This window comes from Acinonyx jubatus, chromosome A3, assembly GCF_027475565.1.
Source record: "Acinonyx jubatus isolate Ajub_Pintada_27869175 chromosome A3, VMU_Ajub_asm_v1.0, whole genome shotgun sequence".
NCBI lineage: Eukaryota > Metazoa > Chordata > Mammalia > Carnivora > Felidae > Acinonyx > Acinonyx jubatus.
Window position 1 is genome coordinate 135,621,275 of NC_069388.1, and position 27,934 is coordinate 135,649,208.

Consider the following 27,934-nt stretch of genomic DNA (forward strand, 5'->3'; position numbering starts at 1 on the left):
TTCAATTAATTTTAACTAATAACAGCAAAAATTAATACAAATCGGCTTATTTTGTTGTAACAATTCTTGGAAAACAAACCAGTATTTATTAGCCAATAATGTGCCTTTTTATGAGCACCAAAAGGCTAATATTTGTCTACTTTTTATCCTATAGTCTTTGTTTGGCAAGTATTCATTCACTAATTCAGTCACTTAAGAAATTATTTAAGGGGCGCCTGGGTGGCTCAGTCGGTTAAGCGTCCGACTCCTGATTTCAGCTCAGGTCATGATCTCACAGTTCGTGGGATTAAGCCCACATTACGCTCTGTGCTGACCGTGCAGAACCTGCTGGGGATTCTCTCCCTCTCTCTCGCTCTCTGCCCCTCCCCAGCTTGTGTGTGCACTCGCTCTCTCTATCTCTCTCTTCCTCCCTCTCTCAAAGTAAATAAATAAACATCTTTTAAAAAAGAAATTATTCAATTCACTCAATACTGAGCATCTATCACACACTAGACAATGAGGGAGGCACTGTCTGGGATAAAAATATGGGTAAGGAAGTCACTGCTTCCCCAAAACCAAGGATTGTACACAAACCTAGGAACAGAAATGTGACCAGAGAAGGGCAAAGATCCGGCCTTCCAAGAGGAGGACCCACCTGGAATCAACTGTAGGCCTCACAAAAGTGGGGGCACCAGTGGGGTGAGGATGTGGTAAGATTTCTTCATGTGCAGATGCATAAAGCATTTGGGGTCGCAGGAGGGGCCGGGGCCAAAAGCCAGAACACGGGGGTTGATGGTCACTGAAGTGTGAAACGCACACACAGAATTTGCGCATCAAAGTCTGGAGCCTGGAACTCTGGGGCAAGGAATTTATCATGGACTTTGCCTCAGTGAGTGGACGTCGCTGTGGACGAGCGGACAGGAGCTGAGTGTGAGCAATGGTCAGCTGACCGTTGGGGATGCAGACGGAGGAAAGGAGCCTGTCCCGTAAGAGGAGGCTCAGGTTGCCACAGCAGGCACACGAGGCGATCGTGAACCAGAGCCGCGAGCACCAGAGTGGGAAGGGGAGAAGGGCAGGCCGAGCGGGTGGAAACCACAGAACCGCCCTTGCCCTCCACCCATCTCCCCCAGACCTTAGCATCAGAACCACCTGGACGGCTTGCCACCGTGTAGACAGCCGGGCCCCACGCCCAGAGCCTCTGACTCCTGAGTCTAGGATGAGGCCGGAACATGCATTCCTAACAGTGCCGGCCAATGCCCATGCTGCTCCGGGGGCCAGGGGAGCTGCAGCCCTGGACCAGCCCCGGGGGAACAGGACCTTCCAGACAGGAGACAACCATGAGCAGCCACGGGGAGCTGTGTGGGCAGCAGGTGGCCTCGACCAGGAGCACAAGGTTTCCACGTGAAAAGCAACTCCTGGAATTCTGTTCTTCTCCTGCCATTTTGCCCTGGGACAGCCAGTGCCTGGGCTCACTGGAGGACCGCACAGCTGGTGACGTCCCCAGGAGTAAGTCAGGGAAGCACTGAGTGGACAGGGGGCACAGGGAGGCGGGCAGACTGAGCGGTGGCAGTGCCCGGGCCCCTGCCCGCAGACCCGCACACAGTGTCTGGTGGATTCCACCAGGAGCGGAAGCGTTGGATCAGATGGACCAGGAATTTGACATAAACACGAAAAACATTATAGACGAAATAAGGGCAGATGCTACCAATACGAAACAACAAGGAAGTGTGGCAAAGAAACAACTAGAAAAGCAGATACAAAGAGCACATCCCGGAGGACGGGGAGACGCGGAGTAGGTGGGGAGCGGACGAGGCCCAAGACGCTGTGGGGACTCCGAATCGAGGGTGTCTCCCAGAGGGAAGCAGGGGGAGAGATAGAACGTGTCTGAGAGAAAAGCTGAGACGTATGGATGAGTAGGAATGCCAACATCCAGAAAGTAAGAATCTCGAAAGATAACTTAAAGCAGAAAGGAAGAAAAATGTACAGAAATAACGAAGACGAATTTCACGGAAGTAGAGAGAGAGGAAGGACCTCAAACTGAAAGTCAATAGACATCAAAGACAGAGAGGTCACAGAAAAACTCCCACGTAGGCACGTCAGGGGGACTTCTAAGGACGAAGGCCGGCATCCGAAGGGCTCCCCCCACGCAAGAGCCCACTGACACACCACACACGCACCACCGGATTTTTCAACAGCAGTCGCGAAGGCCCAAGACAACGAAGTGACATCTTCTCAAAATCTGAGAAGAAACAAGTTCGAAGCGAGCCAAACCCTCAGTTAAACGGGAGGCCTAATAAAAGTACCGTCACCTTGACAAGGCCTTGGAAGATGGGCCACAGGGACTCACAGTAAGAACGTTTCTACAGGAAGGGGTTAAATAAAAAGGAAAGAGCGATTGCAGAGACGCTGGGAGGGATCTGTGAAGCAGGGTGACCACGCGCCTTGGCACGATCCCTGTTGCCATTAAATGAAGTTCGATCAGAGAGAACATGTTCACGATAACCCAGAATTCAGCACCGGGGCCGGGGTTGTTGAGGGGGAGACTGAGGAGCAGGAAAACAGGCTTATGTTCTTGTCAGGGAGGGGAGAGATAGAGCAATCAGTTCAGAACTGACACCAGAGGAGATAGAGTCCAGATGTGACTCTGGGACCACGGCGGGAACCCGGCCGGCTGGGGGGAGGGGCGGTGCAGGAAAGGAGCTGTCCCCAGCGGTGGGGCTGCAGGAAAGCTGGATCCTGAGGAAGCCCCGTTCAGATGTCCCAGATGCACCAGGAGCTGCAGGCCAGCCCTCAAGCGGGGGGAGCCCCCCAGGGAAGAGACCGGCGCCTGTGTGTTCATCCCCACGGACGTCCTCACCCGGAGAGAACTAAGGGGAGAAAGACTAAGTAGGCTTATTAATCTAACGTGCTCTTTTCCCTCCAAATATCGTGTTTCCTTGCCTCGCCTCTGCCACATCACATGTGACACACGGGATTGCTGACCCTGACTCCTTCCAGAAGCGTGCACAAGTGTCTCCTCCACGCGACTCTCTTTCTTTCAGAATAAAACGTTGGTATTTATAACTGCACTCTGGAATCATCTGGTCTGTAGGTGACGGCTAACTCCCCCAGCACGTGCAGGGTCACCTGTGACTCACCACCCTCCCTAGGTTAACGACGCTCCCAACAACAGTTTAGGTCCTGCTCCCAACAGACCCTCAGTGTTCATCACTGGTGTCACAGCTCTTGATGGTAAATCAGTCGCTTACATTGCAATGTGCCCCCAAGAGAGACCATTGACGGAAAGTGAATTAGGAGTAAATGTTTTGGCTCTTCCGACCCAAGGCCACCTGGAGACCATCGCTGTCCGTAAAGTGGTCCTTCCAACACTCAGGACCACTCCGCACACCTTACTTTTCAGTTTCGAAGGCTTGTGTCTTCCCTACACTTTGTCAGCTCCTTCCCACAGTGGGGCCTCCTTATCCCAGCGGCATTCCCAACACTGAGGCTTTAACCTTTCCCTCTGCAACCTGCTAGCCTTGCTGCTCCCCTGCTCTCTCCTGGTCCACTCTGACCCTCTGATCCACTCCAGGCCCTTGGTCTAAGTGCACCAAACTGTCCCCGGATTTACCCCCATAACAGCCACAGCCACCCTGCCTCTCCCTGGCCCCATGGCCACTGTACCTCTGTCGTCCCCGCTCTGTCCACCCACCACTGTCCACGCCACCTCTGTCCCTCCCACTTCTGTTTACCCCATGGTCACTTCACCTCTGTCCCCACTCTGTCCACCCACCACTGTTCATCCCACCTCTGTCCATCCCCATGGCCTCATTCACCCCATTCACCACACCTAGCACATAGTAGATGTTCAATAAACTTTGTTCCATGAAAAATGAAAGAAACGGCCAAAAATAAGTATGTAAAGGGACAAGAAATAATGTCTGCCCCCAAAGAATTAAAATCAGAGTTAATGAGAGAGCATTGTAGCCCTTGCTGGTCCCGGCAGGACATCCCCGCACTGTGACCGGGTCTCCCCCAGGTGACAGAGCCTTACTTTTGAACGCCTCCTAGAGGGAAGACTTTTTCCCCAATCATGGCCAGCACGCTATTCCATTCCGTCAGACTGAATTTGGGTATGATAATTTTTACGGGTGGGATAAATAGTCTTCCATTTGTGAAAACACTGTAAGAATAAAAAAAAAAGCATTCATTAGTACCTCACACTTGAGGGGGAAACATTGGAAATTCAAAGAAAGATCTAGAACGACAGAGCCATACACAGCACGCAACGCGCCAGGCAGCCCTCACACACACCGCCTGCGTCTGCAGAGGGACTGTCACCAAGCGCCCGATGCTGGAAGTCCGGTGATGCTGCAACGACGCCCAGAAACTTCTCTTCATGGAATAAAATACGCCCAGATGAATGGGACGGAACTCCGCTTTTTAAATAATATGCCTCCACCATGGCGGGTAAAGTGAAGAAAATGGTGCCCGTTTGGCAAACAAAAGGCGGGTTTTGCCATTAAAAGTGCAGTCACTTTCTCTTTCCGCGGGCCAAGACAGTGTCCCCGAGGAAATAACGTGCGATCCTCCAAAAAGATAGTAGAAACAATTGGTTTCACCCGTGCAGTCTGGAGTCAGCTTTGCTGGAATCCCAGCAGGTTTATTTTATTTTCCATACGTGTCCGGGTGGGGAGCGGGGGGAGGGGGGGTACTCGATGCAAAGTTCTCCTGCTAAAGAGGCCAGGCCGCCGGGGTCCAAGCCACTTGGCAACAGTTACACGCTCTTGTAACTCATACTAAAAATATGTAAACTATGAGCCTTGTTTCTTTAAGTCTAAAAGTGATGAATAGTGGGTTTTTTTAATATTTTTTTTAATTTTTTTTAATGTTTATTTATTTTTGAGAGAGAGAGAGAGAGACAGAGCATGAACAGGGGAGGGGCAGAGAGAGAGGGAGACACAGAATTGGAAGCAGGCTCCAGGCTCCGAGCCATCAGCCCAGAGCCCGACGCAGGGCTCGAACTCACGGACCGCAAGATCGTGACCTGAGCTGAAGTCGGACGCTTAACCGACTGAGCCACCCAGGCGCCCTGATGAATAGTGTTTAACACGAAGGTGCTCAATTTTACAATTCTAGTTTTCAATTTTTTACATAATTATTTGTGGTTGCTGTTGCTTCATTGTTACTGTTTTTCTGTAATGCAAATAATTTAAAACTGGATGAATGCATCGCCTTTTCAGATCAAATATAAACTTTAATCTGTGCAAAAAATACAGAGAATCCACTTTCTTTGCTAATGTGCTGTACCAAGGGGCTTCCAATCAATGCAGAAACCCCCTTCTCCCATATTTAAAATATTGCCCCAAAATAACCCTAGAAAAGAATGTTCTGCGCAAGTTATATTACAATGCATTTATGTGATATTACGCCCACAATAGATTTGCTACAATGTTTCCATCCATTGGTTTTCCTTATGCCAAAAGAATTCTTTCCAAACATGGGTCACTAATAATAATACAGGAAATAAATGTTTAAACAGGGTCATGTTGTGTTTTTGCTTAAATCTTTAAAGATATTTAACGTACACTCTTTACCTGAGTGTGGGGAAATAGGAACTCTTATGAACTGAATTGTGTCCGCCCCCCCCCCCAAATTTTGGCATCTCTTGCAGACCTAAGACACACGCACATACACTGTGGCTGCAGCTAAAAGTGTGCAGAGTCTTCCTTGGGGGCGAGTCAGTAACACAGACTGATGAGACGTCTGTGATCAATAACTATTGACCCATTCTTCCCACTTTGTGAAATCCAGCCCATGGAAACGAAACAGATTTACATGCAAAGATGTTTCCCATAGGATTATGTATAGAATCGAAAATATAAAACCAACCTGCATGTCCAGGTACCCAGGAATGTTACGTAAATCGTCGCACAGCCATACGATAATAAATTGTGCAGCAGTTTAAAATTGTTTATGCAGGATTTGCATTTACGGGGGGAAATGGTCAACTATAACGGATGCTGTAAAAAACACGACAGAAGGCACAAAGAGAACACTGAAGGTAAGCGTTCTTCAGGCCAGTGGCGGTTGTCTGAGGAGTGAGATAAGGGATGTTTATTTTATTCTTCACACTCTTGTAAGTTCCCACATTTATTTATAATAAGAATGTAATTTTTAAAGACAAGGAAAGGAAGTAAGTGTTATTTCCAACTTAAAGATTAGGAAATTACAAGTTCAGAGGGCATGTGGGATGGAACACATCTCCCAAACTGAAGAATGAACTAGACCCCTTGCTTTGCCCGGTTTCACATATCAGATGGTCCATCCGCCACCCGACAGATGACCGACCCCACCTAAGTGCCCAAGAACGGTTTCCGGGGAGAGTCTGCCATGGAGAGGTGATGGACAGGCAGGAGCCCCTGAGCACTGGGCAAAAGCCAGGCGTGGTTAGATGAGGGAACGTTTGAAATTTGGAATGTTGTGTAGCCATTGTTTTAAAGCACAGCTTATCCACATGGGCTCCTATGGAACCACCTCCAAGATGCATCGTGTGGGGAGAAAAAGGATACACAGAGGTATTTGTAGGATACATATGCTTGCCGAAGCCTGGATCTCCCAGCCTGTCTTACAAGGATACAAGGCCGGGGGGGTGGGGGGGGGGCACTCACTTTGAACATAGAACTTTTAGAGCTGTATATGGCCATGGGCACAGATTTTTCGGGCCACAAAAAGATAGTTACATTTTTTTAAAAACTTTGAAATAAGAGAAGAAGTTAAAGGCATAAACCTACTACTCAACACACCTTATAATGTGCTCATTGGTGTGTAATAGGAAATATTTTTAATTTTTTTGATGTTTACTTATGTTTGAGAGAGAGAGAGAGGGACAGAGTGTGAGTGGGGGAGGGGCAGGGAGAGAGGGAGACACAGAATCCGAAACAAGTTCCAGGCCCCAAGCTGTCAGCACAGAGCCAACACGGGGCTCGAACCCATGAACCACGAGATCATGACCTAAGCCAAAGTCGGACGCTTAACCAATGGAGCCACCCAGGAGTCCCTAATAGGAAATATTTTAAATATTTCAAGTAGGACATATTTTAAATTCTTTAAGATTTTTTTTTTTTTTTGAGAGAGAGAGAGAGCAAGTGGGGGCAGGGCAAAGAGAGAGGGAGAGAGAGAATCCCAAGCAGGGCCTGCACTGACAGTGTGGAGCCCGATGCGGGGCTCAAACTCACAAAGCACAAGATCATGACCTGAGCTGAGATCAAGAATCAGACGCTTAACCGACTGAGCCCCCCAGGCGCCCCTCGAGTTTTTAAAATAGGAAATATTTTCAATTTTGTTTAAACAGGAAATAGCACAGAGATCTAGGAGCGGATCTTAGGTGACGATGATCTGCCGTCACGACACCTGTCACGTCACAGCTTGCTTAGCGGCAGAAGCAGGACATAAATCCGCGCCCCAGCCTCCACACTTCAAACCCACGTGGCCTCACCAGCTCCGTTCTGCGGAGACCCAGGCAGGCAGGGGAGCGCCGGGCTCCGGGTCCAAACTCAGCCGTGACCCCCCAGCACCCCGGCGCCCCCCCATCTGTGAGGAAGGGAGAAACCACTTTCTCCCTTCAACATCGAAGCCTCCGGAACCCATCGCCACTGTTTTGTTTGCCTGTTTTTGCAGTTACAAGGTCTCCAAGCAAACATGATCAGGTCTTTGTAGAAAAGACACCGCGTTTGAATGGATATTTGGTTCCATCTAGTGGAATTTCTATCACACCAATATGAAGGACGAGGCACAAGCTGCCGGGGGTAATGGTCTGTAACAGACAAAACTTGTCCGTCAAAATAAGTGAGAATCACTGATGTCTTGGCTCATGCAAAAAAAAAAAAAAAAAAAACACGTAGGTTCTTTGCCAGGAAGGACTGTGAGATTTGCATACATTCTTCAGAAAGAGCTGCCCTTCACAAAATTTGGAAATGCTGTGCCTCCCGTCATGTCCAAGCAGCTCTCAGATTTGTAGAAGGTGCAGGGAAAGACCCCACCACTGAAGGCTGCGCCTTGCAGACACGTAAGGGGACGTATTTTACAGACATGGTCATCGAGGTTCTGAGGGGACGGGGAGGGGCCACGTTTGGCCAATAAACAGGGTGTGTTTCCTGCGTCCTTCTGCTTCCCAGTGTGTTCTTTCCACAGCCCCAAAACGTAAGGCAGACTGGCCCACAAAGCTGTCTCCATCAGCCCGGACGTACTGCCCCGGGGCACCTCTACAGCTATAGCCCCGGCTGTGGCTCCCAGGGCCACACTCCAGTCCTGCACCAACGCGTGAGCGGGAAGTGTGGTAACCCTACAGGTCTTTGCTCGTGGTGGGAAAATAACTTGTAAAGTGTCCTTTCCACGTCCAGCAGCTACAACTGCTAGATGTTTTTTAAAAAGTGAAAAGCCTAAGACTAAATTCTGTGTGTGAGGCCCTCGCCCTTCCAGCCCCAAGTAAACTGTTCAACAGCCTGGCAACTGGATTGATTTCCAAAATCAAGGTTCAAAGAGAAGAAAGGATACACGGCACCTGAAAGGCTGAATCATACAGGTGTCCCTGTCGGAGAGAGAGAAGGAGAAGGGAGGAGAGGAGTACAGGGGGGGGGGGGGGGAGGAGGAGGGGAGGAGGGGAGAGGGAAGGAGAGAGGAAGAGGCGGGGAGGGGAGAAGGAGAAAAGGAGGGGAGGAGGAGGAGGAGAAAAGAGAGGAGGGGGAGGAGGAGGAGGAAGGGAGGAGGGAGGAGAGGAGGGGAGAGGGGGTGACGGCGAGTCTAACTGGAACTTTATCTTTAAGGAGCCACAGCAAGTAGTGATCTGTCGCCCGCGAGGCCCTACTCACTTGACGTGCCGGGACGTTCGCTGGAAGGTTTGCCACCTGGAAGGCACATTCAGGTCACAATGTACCACCGGTTTGATCTGCAAAAAGAAAAGGCAAGCCTCGGGACTCGGTTCAGAAAACCACTTGCTACATACGGTTTGCCCAGCACCGCCCCCAAAACAGCAGTGCAGGGGGGCGGGAGGCCTTGCTAAGGGAGCACAGGGGAGGACCCAGGAAGGATTCCGGGGGAGCAGACTCCCTGCTGGGAGGGGCCGGGACTCCCAGACGCAGGGCAGGTGACCTCATGGGGACGGGGCGAGAGGGCTGTGAGTTCTGAGGCCGGAAGGTCGGGTGCGAGGGCGCGGAGCGCGGCAGCCGGGAGGTCACAGAAGTCCAGAGACACAGACCGGGCCGTTGTGCTGAGGACAGGCCAGCAGCTCGACCAGCAAGCTCCCATGATGTGCTCCCCAGGCGCCCGGCTGGGCCAGACTGCGGCCCCAAGAACGGGCGTGTGGCCCCTAAGTCAGCCCGTGGGGTTCCAGCTAGGACGTCCCGTGGCAGGGGACAACACCCCCCCTGCTCCCCGGACCCTGCTCTTTCCTGTGACTCCAACCTGGGGTCTGAGCCGCCCCCCGGGGCCTGGTCAGCTTCAACCTCACACCCCCTGGGGCCCCAACAGCGGGGAGGAGAAGGATGTCTGAGCCCTGCCACGGGCAGGCAAAATCCCTCTGCGGGGGGTCCTACTGTCGTCATTGACAGCCTGGGTGGGGCGGGATCAAGGCCACGGCCCCACACAGTCTCAAGGCCCCTCCATCACGGTGACCTCCTCTGAAAGTCGCTCCCCCGCTACTTTCCTTGTCTGTCCCACCTCTAGAGGCTCCGCCCCTGAGACACCTGCCCCTCCCACCTCTAGAGGCTCCGCCCCTGAAACCAGCCCCTCCCACCTCTACAGGCTCCGCCCCTGAGACACCAGCCCTTGCTACCTCTAGAGGCTCCGCCCCTGAGACACAAGCCCCTCCTACCTCTAGAGGCTCCGCCCCTGAGACACCAGCCTCCCCCAACCTGTAGAGAGTCCGCCCCTGAGGCACCAGCCCCTCCCACCTCTAGAGGCTCCGCCCCTGAGACACCAGCCCCTCCCACCTCTAGAGGCTCCGCCCCGAGACACCAGCCCCTCCCACCTCTAGAGGCTCCACCCCTGAGACACCAGCCCCTCCTACCTCTAGAGGCTCCGCCCCTGAGACACAAGCCCCTCCCACCTCTACAGGCTCTGCCCCAAGACACCAGCCCCTCCCACCTCTAGAGGCTCTGTCCCTGAGACACCAGCCCCTCCCACCTCTACAGGCTCCGCCCCTGAGACACAAGCCCCTCCCACCTCTACAGGCTCCGCCCCTGAGACACAAGCCCCTCCCACCTCTACAGGCTCCACGGCTGAGTGAGACTCGGCATTCAGGGCCTACCTAGCCTCTCGTCACACCTGCTCCAGCACAGCGATAGAGGGTGTCCCCCAGGGCCTCCGGTTGGGCCTCCCGGCCTGACCTGTCTGGATGTCCGCTCCCCCTCCACTCGCTGCCCCTGCCATGGTGCCCAGCTCATTTACACACAGAGACTGCCCAACCTGTGACGTTAGCGCAGCTCTACTGAACCACCCCAGTGAGTGAAAGTATCTATAAAGTTCCTTCGCCAAGAATAACACCGACCCGCGTATCCGGGGTTGACCCTGGGGTGTAAGAGTGAGCTGCACGCACCCTTAACACGGGTGACGAGGTTTGGGCATCTCACGGTCTCCCCAGCACTATTTTTTAGATGAGGAGAGGAAAATGTGCTGTTCCGGGTCTTCTGAAGGAGACGAGGAGGCAGCGTCCACGTGGGGCAGGTGGGGAAGGGTCAGGAGGGCTGGGACTGAGCGGTGGAGAGCCCCTTCGGCGTTCTGCTGAGGGCCTCAGGCCCCATTAGACGCAGGGGACAACTGGCCGAGAGGCACCGGGACAGCAGAGCGAAGCTGGGAGGCAGCCCGGTGGCTTTGGACTCGGACAGACCAGGGCTCACCTCCCAGCGCTCGCTGTCCGTAACTTTGCCGGGACTGTCTCACCTCTGAGCTGCCATCTATGAACGCCTGCAGCGGGGACCACACACCTTGCAGGGTTTGGGGGAGAGAACGTTTCATAAAAGGCACAATGCCGTACCTGCCACACAGGGATAAATAGTCAATCCAATAAACATGAGTCTCCCAACACACACAGAGATGCAGAGACGCAGAGAGACGGAGGTGGGGAGAGAATGGAGAGGGACAGACCACAGACCATCTGGCATCTCAGTCTCATCACGGCCCGGATAGAATCGCCAACTGTTCCCACAGCCCGCTGACCGTCCCCAGACTTCCCGGTCTCAGGAACCGGTGCCAGCACAGACCCATGTGTTTAACCACAAAATCTGGGGACACCACTGTGTCGTCTCCTCCCTTCCACCCCGCATCTCTCAATTCTGCCTCAAAACCATATCCCCGGACGCGTTCACTTCTCGCTGCCCCCGCCGCTGCCACACTGGCCCCGCGGCCCCATGTCTCTGCAGCTCACCCCCCGCCCCCCACAGTCCCTTCCCCACAAGGAGCCGCGGTCCTGGTAATCACCCGTCGCGATGGGCTGCCCCCTGGCTTAGAACCCCAGTGGAGGAAACAGCGGCACACACACGACAACCCCGCCCCCCCCTTCCTCCCCACGCCACAGCCCGTGTTGGCCTTCTTCCAAACATCAAGCTTGTTCCTGCACTAGACCTGGGGCCTGGAATGTTCTCCCGGGTCTTAGCACAGCTTGCCCTTTCTTGCATTAAGAAGTCAACTCAGAAGCAGTTCCTCAGCAACCCTCCCCGACCAATATGGCCAGCGTAGCATGTAGCACTGTCTGATAGTTTTGTGTTTATTTATTTACTTATTATTGGTTCCTCCTCATAGAATCAAAGCCTCCTGAGAGCAGGGACCTCGGTCGTCATGTTCCACCAAGGACCCCACTGCCTGAGCAATGAGCTGCCCACCGCAGGAGTTTGAGAAGTACGCCGTGAATATGGATGAATGAATGACGGATGAATAAATGATAAACGCTTCGGTGGCAGGTGATAAACAGCTCTGATACTCCAGGAGGAATCCTGAAAAAAGTGAGGTCACTGGAGATTGTGGTAATGCACACGTCCGTCCACTGTCACCCTCTTGTCACGTGATATACAAAATTACTTTCTATATAGGAAATTATACACGCCTGCATACCGTTAGCCAAAAAACCAAAGCCGTATCAGCAATACCACGAATTTACTGACCTGGTTTATAACACAACAACAGAAATTATTCCCTGCAAAATTCTATGAAGGTACAACTACCCTAAGAAACAGCTTTCTGGCTGATGGCATAAAATTATGGAAACGGTGAGCTAATGGCTTTTTTTACGTGTTAATGATTCATTAACCCTGCTGTCACCTGCCTAATTAAATAACCCCAGCAATTAAATACATGATTCTGGATTTTTTTTCCTGCATTTCACGTGATCTCCTAAGAAAGCACACGTGGCTTTCTGTCACTGCCCGACGGGGACGACAGGTTCCAACATGGTGTCTCACTCACCTGCCGAGAGGCTGAGGGGCTCAGTGGGCTTTTGGGCTCCGTAACCAACAGTCCAATGTAATTAAACCAAATCCGCAGCAATGCCGGAAGACCCCCGAGGTAACCACAGGTGTGTTTCCCCGAGTGGCAGCTGTGGGTTACTGAACGCCTGCTCTGCGTCACACTACATTCGTGCCCAGTCCTCAAAACAACCGGGCAAAATACCCACATGGTGACCAATCAGAGCCACTGTGTAATCTCCACAAGGACACACTGTCACTAAGTGTCCTGGCCATGACAGGCCATCAAAAATACCTTATGGTAGATTTTAGCCCATTGGGAATTGGAACCTATACCGGCATGGCACTTGGGAGCCTGCGTCCGCGTCGTCCGCGATCCCAGCCCTGGTTCCACCACCGTCTCCTCACACCACCGTGAAGACGTTGCTGTGCCCACATCCTCGTGTGTGAATGCGGATCCGCTTCTGGGAGGGACAGCGCCAGAGGAGATGACGCATCGCGAGGCGCTGAGCAAAACGCCAGAAATGAATGAAGAGCTTTTGGCGGTTGTCATTGTTGTTGGCCTCCGAAGTCCTTGGTCTTTGCGCCCCATCGAGCCTCTCCAGCTACCCTCAGTGAACATCCTCCCTCCCAGCCTTTTCCGTGCAAAACTTCAAACCAGAAAGACTCAAGGGAGTCTGGCACCGAGAAAAGACCTCGTCATGGAGCCGTAAAGGGAGGATCTCATAATTAACGAATGGCGCTCGTCGGGGGTCTGGAACGTGCAAGCTGAATGAACAGAGATGGCCCCTACGCCACTCGACAGTAGACGCTAAACACACACACAGTCGCCACAGATCACAGAAACCCTACGGAAGGCGCAGTGGGCTCCACATGGTTCATGTAATTCATTACGGAAAAGGTCATCCTGGACCACCTCCGAAGTCACTTCATTCTGTGATCCTCTGAGTCAAAAAAATAAAAATAAAAAATCAGCGTCACTCTTTCCCCAAAACGGCCAAGAATCTCCCTAGGTTAGGCATTCTGGAGCAGTGTGCAAGGGACGGGAGGGAGAGCCAGGCCGATGGGAAGTTGCCCTTCATCCACCCCGGCGCCGTTACCTGTAGAAGTGGGGCAAATCTGGGCAAACCCTCAGCACCTTTGCAGCCCTCCCCCTGCGTTACACTGCATTGTACTCTCGAGGGGGACGTCAGGCACGTGTGTCCAACACATGGTTGGGGAGATGGGTTTTCGGCCTTCCTGGTCGTGATGATGATGAATTTTTATTTCCCATTTTTTGGAAAATGTTGAGATATTTTTACATTAAAGAAGAAGAAAAAGAAGAACCATGACTGGGGTTTTGTAATTGACTTAGCTGATATCATGCATCCATGAAGCTCTCTCAGGGTCTAAATGTTAAGATGTCACCCCCTCTGGGAAGCTGGGAAGGACGCAGGGGCGCCTGCCCAGGCCTCACTGAGGGTTTCCCGACTGAGACGCCATGGGCGGGGCAGGTCCCCCGTCGGGCATCCTGCGTGTCCTCTACGACAGCGACAGAGGCTGAACTGAGCCATGGGGAGCCGTGAGCGGAAGGGCTGCGGATCACCCCGGCGGCTTCCCCGGGATGCCCGCGGGGCTTGAGGCCCAGACATTGTGTGGAGTCAGCAAGGCAGTGGTCAGAGAAGAAGCCAAGAGCTCTTGACTTCTGACAACAGCGGGGACTTTGGAGCCTCGCAACGACAGACATTAGAGCAAGTAGGATCAACGGAGGTCTTAACTCCCTTCTGGCATTTTGCTAAGCAGCGGGGAATGCGTCACCTCGTTTCACATTACTTGTACCAAGAGCAATGGTGTTTCCCACGTAATTACTCCTCCCGAATGCCTTTCAAGGTTTTGTATTTCAGATCCTACTGGATTAGTGATTTCTTTTGTTCTAGTGAAAGATGCTTTATCTCCCCCAAACTAGTTGGCATTGCCAACGGCCCCTCATACACCAGTATCTCTCCCTCACCCCCCTGATCACCATCTCAGCAAACCTCAGGCCTCTTTCTCAAACGGAGGGGAGCACAATACGCAAAGCGAGTAATCAGCCAACGAGTGTCCTTGGAGTGAGCCTGACATTCAGAGGACACCCTTCAATCATTCCTTTTGTAAAAATTAAATAGTAACCAATGAGAACAACCACTCCTACTGGCCTGGTGTTGACCACCTACATTACCTGCAAAGCCTCAAACGATGGCAGATGAATAAAAGAACTGAAAGGGAAGAAAGAAGGGTGAAACTGTGACGGTGGAGAATTAGGGAAAGGGCAAACAGAAGCTGGGAAAATAAGAACGGAAGGAGGGACACCTGGGGGCTCAGTCGGCTGAGTGTCTGACTCTTGGTTTCAGCTCAGGCCTTGATCTCACAGTTCGTGAGTTCAAGCCCCACATGGGGCTCCATCTGACAGTGCAGAGCCTGCTTTGGATTCTCTCTTTCTCTGCCCCTCCCCTGCTCATGCTGTCTCTGTCTCTCTCTCAAAATAAATAAACTTGGGGAGCCTGGGTGGCTCCGTCGGTTAAGAGCCTGACTTTGGCTCAGGTCACGATCTCACAGTTTGTGGGTTCGAGCCCCGTATCCGGCTCTGTGCTGACAGCTCGGAGCCTGGAGCCCGCTTCGGATTCTGTGTCTCCCCCTCTCTCTGCCCCTCCCCTGCTAGTACTCTGTCTCTCTCTGTCTCAAAAATAAATAAACGTTAATAAAGAAAGAAAGAATAAACTTAAAAAGATTTTTTTAATAAAATAAATTTAAAAAAAGAACGGAAGCAGGGTGAGGGTGAGTGCTCCCGAGCACGTGTGCACTTTGTCAGTATCCGTGTGGTCAGAAGGGACTAACTCTGCCTGTATGTTGAAACTGTGCAGTTAAAAGAAATAGGGAAGCTGCTGATAAACGCTATCGGACGGAAGGGGAGGAGTTACCCCCGTCAGCCTCCACGATGAGCCTAGGGAAAGCGGGTGCACCGAGCAAGGTCGGCAGAGAGGGGGTGAAGGAAGCAGGCGAACACGCCAGCATGGCACCGGGGCTGTGGCGTGTGCCTGAGCCAGCCACGCCCCATCGGCCTGACGCCGGGACTGGAGTCTCCATCGTTGGGCCAACATGTTGTCCCCAGAGTGTCTCTGACAAAAATGCAAATGTGTCACATGGCGGAGAAAAGAAGTCAGCTCCCTCCTGCCACAACACAGCAGAAACCACCCATGAAGGACTGTGCCCTGGGAGGGAAAGGCGCTCGGGAGCACACAGGAGAAGGATGTCCCAAAGAGAAAGGGAAGAAAGCAAGGGTGCAGAGACAGTCACCCCAAATAGAAGCCTGTCTCCCTACACATCAGAAGACAATACAGTTCCAAGCAGAATCAAGGAGGGGCGCCCGGGTGGCTCAGTTGGTTAAGCGTCTGACTCTCGATTTTGGGTCAGGTCGTGATCTCACTGGTTCATGAGATCGAGCCCTGAGTCAGGCTCTGTGCTGACAGCGTGGAGCCTGCTTGGGATTCTCTCTCTGGCCCTCTCCCGCTCTCTCTCCCTCACTCTCTCTTTAAATAAATAAATAAACTTTTTTTAAAAAACAGAATCTAGGGGCGCCTGGGTGGCTCAGTCGGTTAAGCGGCCGACTTCGGCCCAGGTCACGATCTCGCAGTCCGTGAGTTCGAGCCCCGCGTCGGGCTCTGTGCTGACAGCTCAGAGCCTGGAGCTTGTTTCCGATTCTGTGTCTCCCTCTCTCTGACCCTCCCCTGTTCATGCTGTGTCTCTCCCTGTCTCCAAAATAAATAAACATTAAAACAATTTTTTAAAAAAAGCAGAATCCATGAAATAGAAAACAGAACAAAGAAATGGAGAAACACAATGAAACCAGAAGTTGGTTCTTTGAGAAGATTGATCAGATTGATAAAACCGAACAGACTTGGCAAGAAAATACAGAGGAGACACAAATGACCAGGAATGGCAGGAATGAGGGAGGTCACATCACCAGAGGCCACAGATATTAGTTGGATAAGAGAACAACTTCATGCCAGTGGACAAATTAAATGGACATTTCAAAGACACAGGCTAGCACAGTTTACTCAAGAAATAGACAATCTGAGGAGCCCTCTATCACCTCAGGCAGTTGGATTCGTAGTTAAAAACCTTCCCACAAAGACAACTCCTGGCCCCGCTGGCTCCACTGGTAAATTCTACCAAACACTTAAGGAAGAAACGATATCAAAACCAGAGAAAAACATTGCAAGGATTTAAAAACCTACAGACCAACACCCCTCCACGAACATAGTTGCAGAAATTCCAAACAAAATTTTAGCAAATAAAATCCAACAATAAAGAAAAAGGACAAAATTTCATGAGTGAGATTTGTCCCAGGAATGCAAGGTTGAGTTAATATTTGAAAATCCATCCGGGTGCCTGGGTGGCTCAGTCGGTTAAGTGTCCGACTTTGGATCAGGTCATGATCTGACCATGGGTTCAAGCCCCACGTCGGGCTCTGTGCTGACAGCTCGGAGCCTGGAGCCTGCTTCAGATTCTGTGTCTCCCTCTCTCTCTGCCCCTCCCCTGCTCACAATCTGTCTCTCTCTCTCTGTGTCTCAAAAATAAATAAACATTAAAAATATATAAAATAAAATATAAAATAAAATAAAATAAAATAATGACAAAGCAGAATGACTCAAAGATCTGCCGATAGCGGTAGCTTAAATAATTATGATAGGGGCGCCTGGGTGGCTCAGTCGGTTAAGCGTCCGACTTCGGCTCAGGTCACGATCTCGCGGTCCGTGAGTTCGAGCCCCGCGTCGGGCTCTGTGCTGACAGCTCAGAGCCTGGAGCCTGTTTCAGATTCTGTGTCTCCCTCTCTCTCTCTGACCCTCCCCCGTTCACGCTCTGTCTCTCTCTGTCTCAAAAGTAAATAAACGTTAAAAAAAAATTTTTTTAATAAAAAATAATTATGATAGATTCACACGATGAAATTATTAAAACATGTTGCAGAAGACCATTTACTGAATGAGATAATGGTCACAAAATATAGTAAATAAAAAGCAGATTAGAAAATAGTGAGCATTGATGGATCCCAATTCTGCAGACATATATACACATATGTATGCATGTACTGTGTGTGTGTGTGCTTCTGTGTATACCTACTTGCTACGTGTGCATAAAAAAGCACCTGGAAACAGACATGACAAAGTCAGAGTGCTGACCTTTGAGGGGTATTGTGGATGACCCCCGTTCTCTTCATGGAGTTATCTGCACAGCTTCTTGGCATTTTTTCTCAATAAGGACTCCTTTCATAATCAGATTTTTTTTCATGAAAAAGTGTATACTCCTAAAGAAAAATTACAGAACTCTTTGGGGCGACTACAGTCCCATTGGTGTGAGGACACAGAGGTCCCCACTCCAGAGCACTTGCTATCAGGCACCTCGCCTAACATTTCTGATCAAAGCCTCCTCAGCTGGAAAGCAAGGGGGGCTGACAACATAACCTGGAAGCTGCCTTCCTGTCCCCCAGGGCTAACTGCTCGTTCTAATCATAGCGCCGAAATGCACTCAGGGTACGTGTAGACTGAACTTGAGGGGAACTTTTCAGAATCGTTGCTTACTCCCCGTGCCTGCCCCCCACTTAAGACCCAAGTGCCCGGGTCTTAAGAATAATCATACACCATGCCCACTCTGTTTACTAAGGTGGCCCTGACATTCAGTCACTGCTGGAATTGTTTCTTTTTTTTTTTTAACTTTATTCATTTTTGAGAGACAGAGCATGAGCGGGAAGGGGCAAAGAGAGAGGGAGACACAGAATCGGAAGCAGGCTGCAGGCTCTGAGCTGTCAGCACAGAGCCCGACACAGGGCTTGAACCCACCAACTGCAAGATCATGACCTGAGCCGAAGTCTGACACTCAACCGACTGAGCCAGCCAGGCGCCCCTGGAGTTGTCTCTTATTGGAAACTTGCCTGCCTGCCCTTGGCAAGTTACAGTAGAAGGTGGGGACGTACGACCTGACTCATCGCACTGCCCTGAAATGCAGACTCTGAGGAGACAGCTAAATGCTCTGCAGGCTGATGCTGGAGCTCCAGGGCTGTCCTTTACCAGAACTCGGCTGCAGATTCAAGGGCACACTAAACCCTGCTTCTCTAAACTGTGGAGGAAGAGGGCCAGCACTGATCTCTTTCTGGAACATTATGCATATTTCACCATTCGGTCCTCACACCAGTTCAAGGAGGAGAAAACAAGAATACCAAAACCAGAGGCACCAGGGTGGCTCAGGACGAAGTGCCCAACTCTCAATCTCATCTCAGGTCATGATCTCACAGTTCGTGGGATCGAGCCCTGCATCAGGCTCTGCGCTGGCAACACGGAGCCTGCTTGGGATTCTCTCTCTCCCTCTCGCTCTCTGCCCCTCCCCTGCTCTCTCTCTCTCTCTCTCTCTCAAAAATAAGCATTAAAAAAAAAAGAATACCAAAAGCACCACTTAGAGAATAATCTCAAAAATCTCCTCTTTGAAATACCCAACAAAATGACAAGTCCATTTTTTAAGAAAATTTTACATATTATATTATATTATTAAATATATGATTCATATTTATACCATATATGATATATAAGAAATATAATATTATGGATATTATATAATATTAATATATAGTAAATATATTATTATATTTCCATATTATATTATATAACATCCTAAATCATATTATAGTCTAAATATCAGCAGGATATCTTGCTTAAAACTTAGCAATTTTTGTTGCTTATTTTAAAAGGTGGATCTCTTATTTTTTATTTTTTTAACATTTATTCATTTTTGAGAGATGAGAGAGACAGAGCACGAGCAGGAGAGGGGCAGAGAGAGAGGGAGATACAGAATCCGAAGCCGGCTCCAGACTCTGAGCTGTCAGCCCAGCACAGAGCTCGACACGGGGCTCAAACCCGTGAACCGTGAGATCATGACCTGAGCTCAGGTCTGACGCTTAACGGACTGAGCCAGCCAGGTGTCCCAAAAGCTGGATCTCTTTTATACATATTAAATAGAATTTTTTTTTTTTTTTTTGGCTAAGAACCAGGTGATGTGAACAGAGCGAGGAAAGGTTCCACACTACAGAGCTTTCAAATGTGTATCAAGCACAAAAATGTTGAGAACTTGGGGCAAATCTTTAAATTGAGCATTATAATGAGCTTCAACGTTATGTAAATTAAAATAGCTTTTCCTGACACCCATCTTTCCAAATCCCCCGTAACAAAAGAGAAGTGAAAAGTTTCAGTAAATAATTGCACAGTGTGTCACAGACGACTATCTTTCTAACCGTGGTCTTAGGGTATTTTTCCTGACTTCCGTCATGTTAGTTACTTAGGGGCTTCGACAGGTATGACAACCCCGCACAGTGGATTCAGGTTTCCAGGGCAACGGGCCTTTAGAGGCATTCCCTACAAAATGCTAGTCTTCTAAAAGTGACATTATTCAACAGTGACATTCGGAGTTTTCCCGGATCATCCAATTTATCCCACCATTAGTCATTAGCACTGAACACTTACTTCCTTCAACTTGCTCATCTTTCCAGGTTTCCTGGGAACTATATGAATATAACTGCAAAAGAAGAAAGAAAAACCTAATTAGAAAGTAAATAATTTAGGGGGGAAATGTGAGCCTCTTCAGAGAGGACTCCTTCTCAGCACTCGGACCTGCAAGTCCACAGCAACTTGAAACTAAAGTCAAGAGTGCCACAGTCTTCCGTCGACATAGAACAGCAGTGTCACGGTGGGACATTATGGAGGGTGTCCCACTGGCTGCCGTCGGCATGGCCCATGGGAGACTGTCACCTGAATGGCACTCTCCTATAATGTTATTAATCAAAAAGGGACCCGAGTCATCATTTATTCCACTTTCTTTTCTACCAGGTCACGGAAGGGCCCAGAAATGAGCTCATCAGAGTCCCACAGATTGGCCAGAGACAGAGCGGAGTCCCCCCCTGCCTTGCAGCTCATCACCACCTGCACTGTCCCCTCCTGTCACACAGAATTACATCCGTGTCCCCATTCTCCCCAACAGTGAACACTGGAAAAAGCCACCAGAAGAGCACGGGTGCGAGTCCAGCTAATACAATTCCTGGCACTTGGGGACTTTTGGAGAGACCTCCATACGCCTCAAAAATAGAACAGATGTTTTTTCATGATAATAAATACCTTAATTTTGTATCTTTCAAGGTTTCTTCCTGATTAAAAAAAAAAATTACATTTGAGTTTGCTGCTGTTTTTGACAGTTTTACAAGATTCAGAGAAGTGTTGCCTACATTGGCAGCTGGAAGGAAAAAGGAAGTAAGAAATACTCAGTAGAGCCCAGAGTCACAAGCCAGGTGCCCACAGAGGCCAGACGGGCAGTGAGGACGCTTGCCCAGGGCAGCATCTGGGGGGAGGGGGGCGCTGCAGGGCGCAAGGACCCCTCCCGTCCAGGGTGAACACCTCCCACAGCCCCAGGGCACGGTTTCCACGCGACAATGCAGACAACTAAAAACTTAGTCCTTCCGAACAGTCAAATCCTCCATTTTTTTCCAATTAAACTAAAACTCTGTACTATTCCATGAACTCCCTCATTGCAAAATGTCCAGCCAGTTCACATCTTTGAAAACTGTGATCCAAACTAAACAAGGCAGTGCTCGGGCCCCCCCAGCCCCGGCTCACCACCTCCGCCGGCCCTTCCGTGAGCTCTTCCGGTTTTAAGTCCCCACATTCCGTGTTTGATTGTGAACATCAATCCCCAAACGAGACAACTTATTGCATCAGTAAACAGAAACAAAAAGCAAAAATAAATGCGGAAACACCAAGGCATCAAAAGATCCAGCAAAGAACGTAAAATGCTGTTTGTTTCCATGCTGCATCCCAAAGGACGCATAAATAGAACAGAAAGAGGGGCTAAGTACTTCCTCAGAGACCCAGTGGACCGGAGTCTCCAGGCCAGGCGCTTGGAGAAGGCGTTGGTGGGGCGTGGGTTTCCCCCGGGATGGGCAGCGGGGGGCAGGCACCTGGCGTAGAGACTGGACGTTCGTGTGCAGCACCCTCCTTGCTGCTTCCGGAGAATAAAGGAAAGGAGGAAGCCGGCCACGAGAGTCAGGCCAGGCATCTGCAAGTGCTGCGTCCATAACATTCTCACAGCACCGCTCGGGATGTGACGCCACACCGCATGTGAGCTAAGCCCATTTAGGTGGTGAGGACACCATCCCCAGCAAGCTTATTCCATGTGCTCAATGCTACTGAGATAAGGAAAGGCCAAGATGCACTTCAACCCAGTTCAACCTTCTTCTGTCCCTGAGACCACGTTCCTGCTCCTCTGTCCTGTTCCTGCCACCTGCTATCCCCAACGTCCAAATGGGTGGCAAGGAGACACGAGGAAAGTTGGGGTGCAGACAAACTACGATAGTGTTATCGAAAGGGCCTTTGCCTCGTACCTCAACTGCAAAGTCATAAGGCAAAGAGAGACCATTCCTGGGGCAATCCAAACCCTTCGGGGTCTCCCCCAAACTTGCACACACACCCCTGCACACGCACAATGCCCTGGTTTACAGTTTGTGTGTGTGTGAAGATGGCTCTCTCCTCAAAAAGAATCATGAGTTCTAAGCTTTACAGGACGTCTTTAAAGTAATGTTTAGCCTATAACATTTTGTTCTATGGAAGAAAAAATCATGTTCTTCATCTCAGATTAATTCACTCCAGAAAATGTGAGAGATGCTTGAGTAATGATTGGATTTTATATCCACCTAGATCTGATGGGGTTTGTCTCTTCAGTGTAGTGTTCTGCAGCCGTTGTTTCTAGAAGAGCCCCAGGATGGCTGATACGTCATCAGGTCTCACCGCAAAGTTCACTTGCCCGTGGCACAGTTAGAAGATTATTTGCTGGAGAAAATTAATTTTAATTGCTCACTGGCTCGGTAATTACAGGATATAAACTCCAACCAGCACCAGCGTACCGATACCGGCAGAAATCAAGCCAAAATATTTCCCAGAGCTGCATTCACCCGCGTCTGGGTGCTGATTTCATGATTCCTTGAGCTAAACAGTGGTGGAGACGGTGAAGTCTAAACATCACTCAGTGATCATCATCACCTGCAAACGGCACCCATCCACACGCAGCCCCGAAACCACACGGATGACGCCAGACAACCGAGGCTTTGGCCACATGACAGCCCCCGTCCAGTCTCTGCTCTCCCGTCGCTGGACTGGACCACGCTGCCTCCCTCCCGGAAAACAACAACAAACACTAAGAGATCGGGGAAGAGAAACGCCTCAACGTCTCCGTATTTCGGCCACGTGTCCGAAGAATTTCAGACACACCATGCAAGTTTCCCTACCGAAGCAGGGGTCTAACAGGGTCTCTTAGAAAACGCCTCGCCCCACAAGACAGAACAGAGAGGAGCACGCGCTGAACAAGTTCCGGGCATGTCCACCTGTGCTGCCCCTGCCCCAGCTTCCTTCCTCGTCAGCTTACAGGAAAGACACGTGATTTTCACCAGGAAGTGTTTGGGCGGGAAAGTTAAGTGCTTTTCATTATACGTGCATTGAAAAGGACTCTAAAGCCAATTTTAGTAGGAATATCTTCTTCTCTTGTTGGAAAGCAACACTGAATAAGGATTCTGGTAGGAAATCAGAATTCAGCACATGCAGTGTCTAAGCCTATTTGGGCTGTGGTAGCAGAGATACCCCAGACCCAGTGGCTTAAACAACATTTATTCCTCACGGTTCTGGAGGCTGGGAGGCTGGGATCAGGTACCAGGGTGAGTGGGTTCCAGTAGGGACCTTCTTCCTAGTTCACAAATGGCTGCCTTCTTGCTGGGTCCTCACGTGGTGGAAAGGGTAAGGCGCTCTCTGGGGTCCCTTTCGTAAGGACATGAATCCCATTCATGACCATTTCACTGCCATGACCTACTCAGCTCCCAAAGGCCCTACCTCCGAATAACCACACGGGGGATTAGGTTTCAACGTATAAATTTCAGGAAGACACAATAATTCCATTTACAGCCCAGTTAGAGTTATATATAACCTAATATGTAACTAACCCCAAAAAACATCATCACAAAATCAAACATCTACCAAGGGCTATCTGTGTTCTTGTCAGCGAGTTCTTACACACAACAGGATTATCACCGTAATAAATTCAAATCTAAAACATCATGGCATTAATCCAATACCTCTTGGCAATCTGGGTGTCTGTGGATTAAGATTTTCCTTCAAAAACAAGAGGAGGTTAAATTTGCATCTTTGCAATGCCATTAAGAATTCGGATCACAGGTCAGCTTCCTCATAAAATTACACTATCTGGGCGGTCCCCCCAAACTCCCATGACTGGCTGAATTTGGGGTGTCTCTGGGCAGAGAGCACTGTCGGCACGTGGAGAAGGAGCACGGGAGCCCTCTCCAGAGACTCTCACCTTCACCTTAGCCCTCCAGGAGGTTCCTCAAACAAAATCCACATAAAAGGAGTCACTTGCAGTCCGAAAGTAAACGAACAAGGAGGTTACTATCTCAGCTGAGAGAAACCAGCTGAAATAACAGAAAACAGAAACAGGTTTCCAAGACCAGCATCACGGACGCAGAAAGACAGTATTTCAAGAACAGCCAAGCCTGACAGTACATGCAGGACCAAGAACACTGAAGAATGACACAGATTATTGAAAAAGAACCAGACAGAAGTTTATTTATCTATCTATTTATTTAGTTTTAAAGTTTATTTTTATTTATTCTGAAAGAGAGATAGAGAGCAAGCAGGGAAGGGGCAGAGAGAGGAAGACAGAATCCCAAGCAGGCTCTGAGCCGTCAGCATGGAGCCCAGTATGGGGCTCAATCCCATGACCCGTGAGATCATGACCCGAGCTGAAATCAAGAGTCAGACGCTTAACTGACCCAGCCACCCAGGTGCCCCAGATAGAATTTTTAGGAATAAAAAAAGTAAACAATTTAAGTTGAAAACCCAGTGAACAAGTGGATAGCATTTTATACACAGCAGAAAAATTAGCCAAAAGATCCGTGTGATCTGTGTGAAGTACCGAAGTGCAGCACAAAGGTAAAAGGGAGAAATTCAGGACCGAGTGGAGGACTCTTGGAGGTTACCGTCAATCAGAAAGGCCAACCCACACGGACCCTGACACAGAAAACACAGAGAGCATAAGACAGAGGCATCCTCTGAAGACAAAATGGCTGATGAAAGTTACCACACCAGACTCATGAGAATTCAATCAATCTGCACTTGGATGTACCATTTAAACACAATACACTGAGGTCAAAGAAAATGAATTTTAAGCAGCCAGAAAAGATAAAATATTACTTTCATATACGCAAATAATGATAGCAGACTTCTCATCAGCAAACTCGAAGTCAGAAGACAATAGAAAACCACCTTCCGTGGCCTGAAGGACACTGCTATCCACAGGACCACAGGATCATATGTCCAATAAAAATATACATGAAGAACAAGGGCCAGAAGGTTCCCCCCCCTCCGGGAACCATGGGCTAAGCAACTCTGATCAACCTGTCCACTAAAAACTAATAAAATGAAAACATCTTCTTGAAACATAAGACATCTAACAGGATAACATCTGAGGAATCGCCAGGCCAAGATCCAGGAAATAAAGGGAATCCAAAGACGTGAGCTTGATCCCTGGGGCCACTTTAGCCCAGGGGTTACTCTTGACTATGGACAGAGATGTTGAACCACATCCTGGACAGGCTGCGTGGCCAACAGGCAGAAGTACATGCTCAGGACACAGCAGAGGCCATGGTTGCTTCTGAACTACCCCTCTTTGTGAACCGGGACCCCAATGGGGTCCATCCTGTCTCCCAGCCATGTGGGTGGCCCAAAGCATCTCACATTCTGAAGCTGTATGAAGGTACTCCCGAACCTTCCCGAGCAGGTGTCTGGCCAAAGCCCACAACAATCAGCTTTGGCCAAAGAGAAAATCACCCTAGACTTCAAATTATTTCTGCAAATGAGTTTTGAAAGTCACGTCCAGCACAGACAGACAAATAGGCAGATAGAAAGAGAAGACAGCATAACAGAGAACCAGCAGTAACAACATACTTTGGAGCTCAGCCTGGCTCCCTCCTGGATCACTCCTGCTGGGAAGACCGGGCGGTAAGTCACCTATGGAGAGGCTCCCACAAGGATGAAGCTTCCTGCCTCGGCACCAGGAAGCACCCGCCCCAGTCAGGCCTTCAGATGACGGTAGCCAGCATGCTGACTGCAACCCCACGAGCGCCTCTGAGCCAGAACAACTCAGATAAGCTGCTCTTGAACCCCCGATCACAGGGACTGCACGATAATAAAGTTGTTTTAAGCCAATACGCTTGGAGTGATTGGTTATGCAGCAACAGATAGCTAATGCACCCTCCTAGAGAGAATCTTACCCGTACGCACCGGAAGACATGGAAAAGAATGTTTACAACAGTGTTGTTTATTTTAGCATAAAATTAAGAGCAACCCAAATTATCCATTAATAGATCGGACAAGTAAGGATGTTTTAGTCGATGCAAATAACATGGCGGTAAAAGTGATTGCCCTACAGCTACACTACTGACGTGAATGAGTCTCACGGCACATTATCGTGTGAAAAAGCACCAACAGAAAAGTATGTACAATGTAATTGCATTTATATAAAGTACACAACCATAAAATGTTGAAAAACCTGTCCTTGGGGAATTAATTTTTATAAAAGGATGATTATTACAAAATAGTGATTACCAGTGGAAAAAAGGCTGGAGGTGACAGGTTTTAAAATACTGGCCACGCTCTTTCTTAATCCACACTGTGGTTTACACAGAGTTTTGCTTAAACTGTACACAGAATTGTATACACTCCTGTATGAACTGTGCACAGAAGCGTATACATTCCTGTATCTACAGTACCTTTCACAGTACAAGGAATGGGGTCAGCAGCAGTGTAAATAAAGACAATATATCTCTGAAAGGCAGACACAGGAAAGAGGTCAGGAGCTCACAGAGAAGGAGAAACAACTTTCCCCACTTGCATTTTGTAAAGGAAGCCTTTTCGGAGGTCCTGAGCCTAAAACAGAATCTGTCACAGTGGTGACCCCTTTCTCTTCTGTGCTGACTTGTTTCTTATGTCCCCCAAAACAGACATTGCAAAAGCTCTCACAGCCTATGCAGCCCCCCAACACTACGCCGTGGCAAGAAGAGAACAGGAGCTTGACTCTTGCGTTGCAAAGACATTTGTATGATGACAGGTACGAAGAAAGTTTAGAGAAACTGCTGAGGGGACTGGAGTATCCTCGAGAAGAAAACAGAACTGTGCTGTATCACCCCGGACGCAATAAGATCTCAGAGATTGTGACGGGAGTCAGGGGCTCAACAAAAACGAATCAAACGGACGTCTTGGGCAGACACCATCCAGTGCAACTAACAAGCTGAATGTGGCCAATTTCCTGCGTGTGCCCACAGGCGCATCTCCCCAGGACAGTTTACGCCCCTCCCGGCCCCCGTCCCGATCTCAACAGACACTGGGGAGGGGATTTCTTTGCTGCCCACGGACTTTCACCAAGTCTGTACACAGTGTGTGCCGGGATTCCGGAGATCACGGGCACAACGCGTGTCCTCTGCAGGGTCACAGTCTAGCAAGAGACACCACCAGGAGACGCATGGATTACACGGCTTAGCAAGCGCCTTCTTAGGAGAGTGAGTGAGCCTCCGGGCAGGCAGAACACCAGGCTGGGGCAAGCCGTGCAGGGGGTGACTGGGGGCTGGTTCCTGCCTCCCAACCTGCTTCCCCCGAATTCCCGGGCGTGGCTAACTCCCTTTATTCTTCCAGATCCTTGGGCCAAGGTGGCCTTTCCAGAGAGGCCTGCCCTCTTGGCCACAGCCCGCCCACTCCTCGTCCCCACGTCCCTTCTGACTCTAACGGAAGATGTGCTGACAGGAGGTGGACGCCAGCCCTGCCCATGGCCAGCAGGGTAGAGCGGGCTGTGGGCACAAGTGGGCTGAAGGCAGAGGTGGGCTATGGGCACAGGTGGGCTGAGGGCACAGGTGGGCTGAGGGCACAGGTGGGCCGTGGGCACAGGTGCGCCGTGGGCACAGGTGCGCCGTGGGCACAGGTGGGCCGTGGGCACAGGTGGGCCGAGGGCACAGGTGGGCCATGGGCACAGCTGGGCCGAGGACACAGGTGGGCCGAGGGCACAGGTGGGCCGTGGGCACAGGTGGGCCGAGGGCACAGGTGGGCCGAGGGCACAGGTGGGCCGTGGGCACAGGTGCGCCGAGGGCACAGGTGCGCCGTGGGCACAGGTGGGCCGTGGACACAGGTGGGCCGAGGGCACAGGTGGGCTGTGGGCACAGCTGGGCTGTGGGCACAGCTGGGCTGAGGGCACAGGTGGGCCGAGGGCACAGGTGGGCCGAGGGCACAGGTGGGCCGTGGGCACAGGTGGGCCGAGGGCACAGGTGCGCCGTGGGCACAGGTGGGCCGTGGGCACAGGTGGGCCGAGGGCACAGGTGGGCCGAGGGCACAGGTGGGCTGTGGGCACAGCTGGGCTGAGGGCACAGG

The 27,934-nt window shown here is 50.4% G+C and overlaps 1 protein-coding gene across 3 annotated transcripts in view; it reads right to left on the minus strand.

The window, feature by feature from the left end:
- DCDC2C (doublecortin domain containing 2C) overlaps nucleotides 1–27,934 on the minus strand; it is a 76,374-nt gene that overhangs the window by 47,926 nt on the left and 514 nt on the right. For 2 of the 3 annotated variants that reach the window (XM_053201288.1, XM_027077806.2), the window contains exons 2-4: nucleotides 19,937–19,988; nucleotides 8,829–8,905; nucleotides 4,013–4,141 (exon numbers count right to left, since the gene is read on the minus strand). In XM_053201288.1, coding sequence (XP_053057263.1) covers nucleotides 4,013–4,141; nucleotides 8,829–8,905; nucleotides 19,937–19,988 — 258 coding nt within the window. The remainder of the gene's footprint in view (nucleotides 1–4,012; nucleotides 4,142–8,828; nucleotides 8,906–19,936; nucleotides 19,989–27,934) is intronic. The other variant, XM_053201289.1, reaches the window with a different exon arrangement.